This window comes from Barbus barbus, assembly GCF_936440315.1.
Source record: "Barbus barbus genome assembly, chromosome: 36".
Classification (NCBI taxonomy): domain Eukaryota; kingdom Metazoa; phylum Chordata; class Actinopteri; order Cypriniformes; family Cyprinidae; genus Barbus; species Barbus barbus.
The window spans coordinates 10,410,261-10,421,305 of NC_136714.1; the positions used below are offsets into that span (position 1 = coordinate 10,410,261).

An 11,045-nucleotide genomic window follows, 5' to 3' on the forward strand; every position below is an offset into this window, starting at 1 on the left:
TTTTCAATTGTAATTGCATGACAAGTGAGGGGGAAAAAAAAAAAGAATTGACCCCGACGTGATTTGAACACGCAACCTTCTGATCTGGAGTCAGACGCGCTACCGTTGCGCCACGAGGTCTCAGTACACAATACTGGAATGATCAATTATAGTAGGATTAAGTGGGAAAAACGTGCAAAATTTCGCGCTACGTAAATTAGTCCGTGCGTTTGGATGTTAATAAAATGTATCTTGCAATCGCAAAACATTTTTCCTTAATCTGGAAAAAAAACATATTTAACGGTAACGTTAATTAACGTTAGGCTCCCGTGTACCTACTCTAATGCTGTTTCCTGAAAATGTAACGTTACATTAAAGTATAAAATTTAAGGGGGTAACTTCTATGTGATTTTAGTTGGTAAAACCTGCTGCTTTATAAGTAAAAAAAATAGCAATCGATAAATAAACGCAAATATCTAGTGGTTAGGATTCGGCGCTCTCACCGCCGCGGCCCGGGTTCGATTCCCGGTCAGGGAACGTTATTTTTTTTTTTGGTTTTTTTTGCACTCTGCACATCATACTATATTAATATTATATATATATATATATATATATATATATATATATATATATATATATATATATATATATATATATATATATATATATATATATATAATATTATAATATAGATAATATTATATATATATATATATATATATATATACATACATACATATATATATATATAATATAATATTCATATAGTACAAATATATATAATAAAAAAATATTTAGACCACGTTTTTCAAAAATAAGTATGTACGTACATGCATTTAAATTAAATGACAGAGGTAATATGTAACTACAGCACATATGCACGCCTCTTCAGAATAGGCCTACACCAAAAATACCAATAACACCAATACCATAAACACCACATACATCCGGAAGTCAGCGCGACTAACCCACTCACACACGCGATTGGCTGAGGTGATATAAAGCGACCATCAGTGCTCTTGACTCACATCTTCAGTGAAAATACTGGGAAGGTAAGTTAATGCACTTGTTCTTGCACTTTCATTGTCTTTCGTGTTGTTTTTTTTGACCGAACGTGTTACCGCTACCAGATATAGTTTGAAAAATAATGCACTGATGAGAAGAAAAGCACTAAAATTTGTAATGATCCAATGGGATCTTGTTTTCTGGTGTGTACATAGTTATTAAGTGCATTAAATCGGTTATTTCAAATAACGTGTGAACATTTAAGCACAGAAAAGGTGTGAATTATTTCGCTGTAATGTTGCTTTAGTTGCCAGATGTAAAGTAGTTGTGTATTTTGTCAAGTGATGGGCTATAGCATTTACAATTCAAATATGGAATGTCGTTTTTGTCACTTCTATATGCAAACATTTGCAAATAACGACCATAAGAGTGTTTACATTTCCTAAAGGTCACAGTGAGGGATTAAAAAGAAAGGAGAAAAATACCAAAGCATATAGAGAAAATGTAGATTTATTAATGTAATGTAACATACATACAAGTAAATATAGTAAATATATGCTACATGCTCTGGGGTTTTGATTCATGTACTTGCATGCACGATTATGGAACAAATACCTGCTGTTTTGGAAAATCTATTTTTATTTTCTAGTTGGCAATGGATTTAACATGCTATCAGTTGATAACATTTGAATATTGCTTGTACCTCCACAAAAATAATTTTCCTGTTGTTTTATATTCACGCCTCTGCCTTTGCTTTCCAATTTGTTTGTGTTTGCTTTTTCATTTGCACATTATTTTGCACATCAGTTTTTAGCTGAAATGGACTGCCATGGTATGCATTCATTTCAGCAGTCTTTTGAGTGTATATATTGTAAAGGTCTGGCTGTTTCTAGTTCATGATATGATTTATTTTCATTAATAGGCCACTCCTTTTAATGCTTGGGAACTCTAGGTTGAGAAATGGACGGCTTTCATGTGACCATTCAAACCTCAGCATCTCCGCTGTCAGGAACGTATGGCAGGGTTTGGATCTCTTTGATTGGTACTCTGTGTGAGAGTCCTCCAGTCAGAGTGGAGCACTGTCTCTTGCCCGGCTCAGTAAGACAATCACCTATTTTGAGAAGACATCACATGACTCTGAACACAGATGAAATTAAGTAATTTAACAGTTTTTACAGATTTAACTGTTTACAAATAAAATGCAGTTATAAGAACAGAAGAATATATATTAGTATATAGAGGTATATTTTTGAACCACATTAAAAAGCAACGTTGTGCCTATTTGTGTCAAAAACTAATATATCATAAATATCAAATATGAAAGTATAGTTGTACATAATGCACAAGATATAGCACAATAAACATGAAATTATTTTAATTATGTTAGATTATGTACACCACTATTCAATAGTTTTATATGAAACTAAAACAGTAACAATGTAAAATACAATTTAAATGAACTTTTTTTATTTTAATGTTTTATGTTTATTTTAAAAGATCATTTATTATTGTGATGGCAAAGATACATTTTCAGCATCATCAGTCTTCAGTGTCAAGTGATCCTTCAGAAATCATTGTAATATGCTGATCTGCTTAAGAAACATTTTTTATCATCAATATTCAAAACAGTTGTGCTGCTTTGTGGAAACCATGATACATTATGTTTTTCGAATTCTTTTGGTGAATAGAAAGTTCAAAAGAACAGCTTTTTTTTTTTTTAATTGAAATCTTTTATAACATTATGAATGTCTTTACTGTCACTTTTGATCAATTTAATGTGTACTTAAAGTGTTTTGTCAAAAAACATATTACCCTTAAACAGTAGCGTACTTTACATGTGTCACAATGTTCAGCAAGGACTTAACAAGCACTTATACACACACAGGGAGAGAGAGCGAGAGAGAGAGGAAACAACAACTTAATTTTATTCACTGCATTCCTCTGTATCTTGCTTTCTAATCGGAAAACCATCTAACAGCTACAGGACACTACAGTGTTTGCTGAGGCACTTTAACCCATTCTAAACCATATATCAAATGACTGTAACAGAGAAACAGAGTCATTCACTATGGCAGCATTCTTATTTACAATGACCCCCATCTTGCAGGTACACATGCAAATGTGGTGTTTTTCTTTTCGGGACAGGCCAATACAGTTGTCATCAAGCCTAAAGAGGAAGTTGGCATAGTGGTTCTGTTAAGACTCCGTCTTGAGACTCAGCCTGGCTTTCCGGACCTGGATTGGCACTGTCAGGATGTGCAGGTGAGACGGAGTTCTGAGGATCCCGAGGTGGAGGTTTTTCCTTGTCATAAATGGATACGGACAGCAGATGGTTACATCGAGCTGCGGAATGAGAAAGGTGACCTGTTTCTGTTTATTTACCGTAATAATATCCTTATTATTTCCTGGACTTCATATCCAAATTTCATGATGTTTCCCTTCTCTAGCATGTCTGAAAAATAAGGAAACATTAGAGATCCTAATCAATCACAGGGAGAAGGATCTCCAACATAAACAACAGTTTATCAGGTAAAATGTTTTTTACTCATTAAAGATACTTTTTCACAAAACAGTGCTTCAATGTGAAATGTATTGGGGTTTTTTGATACAAGCGTCGGAGCTTCCGTGTTGACCGTAACATCACTACTATATTTAGTTTATTGTTTTTGTCCTCCCATCTTTTTTTCACAGTTAATAAAAAAGTTATTTTTTTTATCTGTAGGTGGGGCACATTTGTTGAAGGTGGTCCTCACTGTGTAGACATCACCAGTGTTACAGCTCTAGGACCAAACTTGAGTTACATCCGTCAGCGGTAGTGGTTTAGCTTTACAAACTAGATTGATATTCATTTATTCTTATGTCATATGAACTGAATTTGGCAATGAAATGTTGTCACTCGTCTTGTCTTTTAGCCCAGTTTACAATGTGCATTACATAAAGAGTTTAACTGAAAGAAGAACATTTTGGAGCAGCCTACAGGAACTTGAGACATTCTTCCTTTTCAATGGAAGGGAGAACACAATTGCCAGTATGCTAAACAAATAAAATTTAATTTACAATAAATTTAAAGAAATAAATGATGATGATGATGATTATTATGTAATATTTGAATAGTGAATGTTTTTTTTTCTCAGAATATGTTCAGGCTCATTGGCAAGAGGATGCATTCTTCGGATATCAGTGCCTCAATGGTTGCAATCCTCTGTGTATCAGACAGATCCATAACCTGCCACCTAACCTGTCTGTCACTTCAGAGATGGTCAGACCTTTTTTACCAGAGGACTCATCACTGGAACAGGAGATGGAGGTGCGAACAAGTGTGCGATTGCAGAACATTTTGACATTTTTAACAGAACATAATTGTTATGTAACTACATAATGTACAATGCACAGAGAGGACATGTGTATCTTTTGGATTATGAAGTACTGGATCAGCTGCCAGCTAATACTGTCAATGGCAAAAAGACCTACTTGGCTGCCCCTTTATGCCTGCTGCATTACACCAGACAAGGAGAACTAAAGCCCATTGCCATACAAGTAAAAAAAACATTATCACTTTTTAATTGTAATAGTTACCAATTTCTGATTAGTTACATAAATATCTCTTTTGGCTGAACTTTATTGACCAACTGAATGCTGAAATCAAGACCCAAATCTTAATATTTTAGCTTCAACAGGTTCCTGGTCCACAGAATCCTGTTTTCTTGCCCTCTGATACTGCACCGGATTGGTTGTTAGCGAAGATGTGGGTCCGTAATTCAGATTTCCAGGTTCATCAGCTACTTTCCCATTTCTTGCGCACTCATCTTTTAGGAGAGGTGTGCTGTACCGCCACACTCAGACAGCTCCCCGAGATTCATCCTCTTCACCAGGTACAAAGTTCAGCTCAGATACAGAACCACGCAGTGTTGACTTTGACCATTAGGGGGCACCATTTACTTGTTGTTGTTTTTCTCGGGGTGCAAGTAGTCGGAATTATGATTATTATTATAATTATTATAGTAGATGATTGAATGCTTTAGCTGCTAAACTTATGAATTGCGCATCTGTTTTTCAGCTCCTGGTGCCTCATCTCCAAAGCACTCTTCAGATTAACATTCAGGCTAGAGTCACTCTTCTGGCCTCAAAAGGGGTTTTTGACAAGGTTGGTTTGTTTAATCTTGTCTGTTTACTCTGCAAAGGAAGTGAAAGACAGAATCTATTTTTTTCACTGTGATTTAATCTAATGTTTTTTGTTTCTGTTCTCTATAGTCAATAGCCTGTGGTCTGGAGGCAATACCACTGCTGCTTGCACGAGGAACACAATGTCTCCGCTACAGCTCAATGTGTGTGCCAGATGACGTAAGAGTGCGTGGACTGGATGCACTACCTATCTGCTATTATGCACAAGATGCACTCAGGGTCTGGGATGCTCTACATAGGTACTTTCATCAGCATTCAGCATTATCTGAATCACAGTCCTCTTTAAGTTTGAAGTAAGCACATGATTTGCGTTTGCCATGCAGGTTTGTTGCAGGTTGGATTAGTTTGTATTACTGCAATGATGAGGATGTCCAGCATGACTGTGAACTACAGAACTGGATTAGAGAGATCTTCACGGAGGGATTCCTCGGCCTCAGTCACATAGGTTCTCACAAATTTTGTTCTTATGCATAAGGGTCAGTCACATGACACACATTTTTGTCATGTCTTATTTTTTTCAAAAACACACTTGTAATTTTGGAATTAAAAATCATTTTGGATATTTTTGGGGGCCATAAAGTCAGAAATGTTAGGCTGATTAGTCTTGATATCATCATGAAGACAAAAAGCCACGTCAAAAGAATTAAATTTTTAAGAAAATATTTTTAAACAATTTTGCATAATCTTTTATTATCATTTCTTAAGAAACTTCTCTTAAAATATCCAATAATTTGACCTTTTTATGACAAAGCACGGTTAGTTAAGTTTGTAACATGTCATAAGGTGTGACTCCCCAAAAACATAATGATTGTTATGAATTAATAATTTTGGGAGGGCGTAGAGTAAAAAATGTCAGCATAATTCTTACTGAAAAGAATGAAAGTAGTTTAGTTAGTAGTTAAGTAGTTTGCCGTAATCTTTCATTATTTTTTAGGAAACATCTCTGAAAAAAAATCTGATAATTTGACCTTTTTATGACAAGCCAAGGTTAGTTCAGTTATAAAATGTCATGTGGCGTGACACCCTAAAAACATAATGAATCAATGATATAAAAAATGATACCTTAAAGTATATTTTAAAACATTTACATTTAAGGTGCAAGGAAAAATTTCACTCACATGTATTTAAGGTGTATGGAACATGTTTTTTTGTTTTACTTAATGGTTATACCACATTTTTAGTCATTACATTTAATAAAGTTTCTTTAAAACCACATGAAACAAAAAAAAATCTTTATCATTGACCCTTGAACATGTCATTGACCCATACAATTTCTATCACATCAACTTAATTTATTCTTCATAGAGAAATAAAATGCTTAAATTTATCTTTGCTTTCCCTTCATATTATTTTCTCCAGGAGCTCCACAGTCATTTCAGACCACAGCCGAAATGTGCAAGTTTGTTACCATGGTGATCTTTTCCTGCTCAGCACTTCATGCAGCAGTGAACTTCTCTCAGGTATGTTCAATTATTAATAATCTGACGGAGGTGCTCAGGAATAGCATATTATGTCCGCTTAGCTCATTCAAATTCACTAAACTCATCTCAACCCTCATCTCCACATTTAGCTGGATTATAACATTTGGATACCGAACAGTCCAGGGGCCATGTCACGTCCACCTTCTCAGACCAAAGGCTCGGTGTCTGAGGAGGATATTTTCTCCTTCCTTCCTGAAGTGAACTCCTCTTGCCACGTCCTTAGTGTCCTGTCTCTACTGTCACAGCCTGCCATTGACTTTGTAAGTGTTAACACAATCTCCAGAGTAACACTGCATAGACTTTACACTGAATATTTACTATAGGATGCATGATGTTCATCTAGCCATTACTTCCTCTTTAGGTGCCATTGTGCCATTATAATGAGTGGTACTTCAGCAGTGGTGCAATCGTCAAGCTTGTGGAGGAGGTCCGGAGAGAGCTGAAAATTATCGCAAAAGACATCGCAGACAGGAACAGCCAGCTGGAATTGCCCTATCCTTACCTGTCTCCAGACCGCATTGAGAACAGTGTGACTATTTGAGTTCACTGTCCAATTGAATCATGAATTGTAACTGTAAGGCTACTTGTTTGCAGAACTACGACTTGGTGTTCATTTGCCACTGCTTTGTATACTCAATGACTTATATTACATTTGAATCTGAATTTTATATGCATAGAGGTAGGTCTTTTGTCTCAGTTTTAACTATAATTACATTTGCATCTTTACGCGTTTCAAGTTTGGTTTGAAACAGGGCTTGGTTTTACAGCAGGCTATGTTGTTGATTTAAGAATTAGCTTTTTTTACAGGTTTATGAAACGAATAAATGCATCACTCAGTTGAACTCAAAATGTAAGATAATGCCAAAAGAAGGTTTTAACCTGTTTTTTCACTGATTAACCTAAAATCGAGCTAAAATAATAGAAAATGTGCAAAAAGGTTTTAGAATAAAATATTTCATTTAGTTAAAAGTTTATAGCATTAAATAATATTTTTATATGTACTTTTTTTGCATGATTTGACAAAATTACAAGGTTATTGGAAATTATGCACAATAAAAAATATTCTGTTCACAAGTGAGATTTTTCTGTTCTCTTCACCCATCACATTTCATAATTCATGCCAAGCAAGCTCTTCACTGAAACTTACCCTGTTACAAGTGTAGAAAAATTAAATCTAAATTTCAAAAGTAACAAAATTAATGATTAATGAAGTTATGTTTAAAATGTTTTTCTTTTAATATGACCTCCAAAAAATAAAGAAATCTGTCCAGTTTAATATAAAACTGGCTGAAATGAAGAAATACTCTATATTAAGCTTTGTTCAGAATTGCGACTGAATGGCCTGTACCATGTGGCCATTAAGCCACTCCTCGTTAGTATAGTGGTAAGTCTCCCCGCCTATGTTTTTTATTTTAGATCGATAAACAGGGCTCAACAAAATTTCTAAATCCCTTCGGGCAGGTACTCCTCAGATTTTGGTAGCCCGAAAATTAATTAAACTAGCCCAAATAAAATAAAGACCATAAATGAATATTTTGGTGTAAATGAGTCTACTCCACCAAGCTACTGTTATAAAAATGAGCCCCGTCAGACTGGTCGTGGCGGCGGTGTAGCAACAATATATAGTGATATTCTCAATGTTACTCAGAAAACAGGATACAGGAGGTTTAACTCATTCGAAATACTTCTGCTTAATGTTACACTGTTAGATATGCAAAATAAATCTCTCCTATCTCTTGCTCTGGCTACTGTGTATAGACCGCCAGGGCCATATACAGATTTCCTAAAAGAATTTGCAGATTTCCTCTCAGATCTATTGGTTAATGTTGATAAACTGCTAATTGTCGGAGATTTTAACATTGACGTTGATAATACAAATGATGCGTTAGGACTTGCATTTACTGACCTAATAAACTCTTTTGGAGTCAAGCAAAACGTCACCGGGCCCACTCATCGTTTTAATCATACGCTAGATTTAATTACATCGCATGGAATTGATCTTACAGATATAGATATCGTACCTCAAAGTGATGATGTTACTGATCATTTCCTTGTATCGTGCATGCTGCGTATAACTGATATTAGTTATATGGCTCCGCGTTATCGTCCGGGCAGAACTATTGTTCCAGCCACCAAAGACAGATTCACAAATAAACTGCCTGATTTATCTCAACTGCTCTGTGTACCCATAAATACTCATGAACTAGACGAAATGACTAGCAACATGGGCACTATCTTCTCTAATACATTAGAAGCTGTTGCCCCCCTCAAATTGAAAAAGGATAGAGAAAAACGTACCTCGACCCAGCTTCCACTCCGCAATATGTTTGAACATGCTCATTTCCCAAAATGGCTTAATTATTATAGAGAATAAGAAAGTCAACAGTTGTTTGTAGACCATTTGGGATGATCACATCCTGAGCAAAAGGTGAACAATTGTAAAATGAGAGCAGGTGTGGGACACTGAGAACCACCTCAGACAAAAGGGGTGTCAGAACTTAATACTGAGACCTAACATACAGACTACAACTGTTACAAAAGGAGCAACTTCATTTACATGTAGGGTAGTAAACTGGAAATGTATAAAAGGTTTGAACTTATGATGTTTTGGGTTCATTCCGACTCCATTGAACCCAAGGTACTACATGTACTTTGTCACTGCTATGCTGCAATAAACTTCTTCATCAAGATCTTCAAATTGGCGAGCCAGCCATTGAGAGTAAATTGGCGAGCCAGCCAGGAGAGTTTTCCCGAAAAAAAAAGCGGGGAAAGGTAAGAAAAGCGGTTTCTTTCTTATATGCTGTTTTTGTCAGGGAACCCCCTCGTTTTAAAAAAAATCTAGAAAAGAAAATTTTAAGGACAGAAGACAGTCTGGTTTAGTCAGTATCAGCAGGAGGAGTTCTTAAGCCTATTCTTTACAAATTCTGTTTGAGATTCTAACGGAACTGAATCAGCCCGAAGCAGTGTGGTGGCAGAGTTGTACTGGAATTGTTGTTTCTAAAGTAACTGAAGCAAAGTGCTTAAGTCAAAGTTTCTAAAGTAACTGAAACTTGGTGTTGGTCTGTTATAATTCTGTTTAGATTCTAAAGTAATTGAATCAGCCCGACGTAGTGTGGTAGCAGAACTGTATTAGACCTATTGTTTCTAAAGTAACTGAAACAGAGTTGTAAGTTTCTAACGTAATTGAAACTGACTGAAGTTGTGATAGTTCTGATGAAATTCTAAAGTAACTGAATTGACCCAACGCAGTGTGGTCACAGAATTATTTCATAACTGTTGTGTGTTATAGTATTGATTTGCCCGACATACTGTGGCTAAGTAAACTGTTTTAAAAATATAATATAAACCCGAAGTAGTGTGGTTATCCGACGTACTGTGACAGTGTTGCATTTTTAACAGTTTAGTGCAGTGAAGTTTAAGGCCCGACGGAGTGTGGCCGTGTGCAATGAAGTGAAACTGTTGGTTTAGAAGCCCAACGTAGTGTGGCTGTTTTATTCATTTGCGTCCAAAGCACAGGAACTGTGAATAAATAGAAGAACAGATATCTTAAAGATAAAGTGTAGTCATTTAAAAAAAAAAAAGAAAGAAAAGAGTGAGAACAAAAGATTTGAATTACCATACGTAGTTCAATAAGATTTTGAAAATGGAAGAAATGATTGTTAAATACATCGCTAAACATGGCACTCAGGGAATGTTTGATGGAATAGAGAAGATTATTGATAAACCATATGAATGGGCCATCTCTAAATTTGAAAACTATCCAAAAATGCCTAGGAACAAAAAAGGAAAAATTGCCAATGCGCTTCAAGCTGTTTTTGCATCGTACAAAGTAACTAAGAGGAGATTAGATGAGCAAGAGGTTGAGAATGAGCGACTCTGTTTAGGAGTAATATCTAATAAAAATTACCATGCAAGTGAAACAATATGGAAAGAAGAAAAGATTAGGATGCAGAATGAGATCACACGTCTTACAACTAACAATAACATGCTTAGATCCTCTGTAGAAGCATTGTCCAACGAGTTGGAGGAAGAAAAGATTGTTTGTCAGTTTATGATAAAGAATGGCACAACTAAGAAACACAGCAGTAAGACACCGTTAGGGGTCACGCTATGCAATCCTATTCCAGAAATGCTAGATTTGCAGGAAGATGAGAGTTGGGAAAGAGATTCTGAGTAATTCAGCTCTCAGTATTCTGACTGCACAGCTAGAGCACCAGTTCATGCTACTACAACTATGCGTACTAGTGAGGAAGGAGAAGAACCAATGACCTCTACTATGGTCAGAGGGTTTAATCCAAATGAACTGGAAGCTGTGATCAACCACATTGGAAAATTTGACCCTGCTAAGTGAGGTCCATTAGATTTTTTTTAAAAATTGGAAGAATATGCTGAGATTTA

At 35.6% G+C, this 11,045-nt stretch overlaps 1 protein-coding gene across 2 annotated transcripts; it reads left to right on the plus strand.

Moving 5' to 3' along the window:
* The first annotated feature begins 938 nt into the window (after positions 1 to 938).
* LOC306855812 (polyunsaturated fatty acid lipoxygenase ALOX8-like) lies at positions 939 to 7,718 on the plus strand. 2 transcript variants are annotated; one of them, XM_079394706.1, is made up of 15 exons: positions 939 to 1,031; positions 1,937 to 2,082; positions 3,130 to 3,343; positions 3,432 to 3,513; positions 3,707 to 3,796; positions 3,897 to 4,012; positions 4,119 to 4,291; positions 4,378 to 4,521; positions 4,653 to 4,856; positions 5,042 to 5,128; positions 5,236 to 5,405; positions 5,490 to 5,611; positions 6,526 to 6,626; positions 6,737 to 6,907; positions 7,009 to 7,718. In XM_079394706.1, exons 2-15 carry the CDS (start codon positions 1,945 to 1,947, stop codon positions 7,186 to 7,188), a joined length of 1,992 nt encoding a protein of 663 aa, XP_079250832.1. In that variant the 5' UTR covers positions 939 to 1,031; positions 1,937 to 1,944; the 3' UTR covers positions 7,189 to 7,718. The 2 variants fall into 2 exon arrangements, with proteins under 2 accessions (XP_079250832.1, XP_079250831.1); XM_079394705.1 differs by having other exon boundaries at positions 953 to 1,031; positions 1,907 to 2,082.
* The last annotated feature ends 3,327 nt before the right edge of the window (positions 7,719 to 11,045 follow it).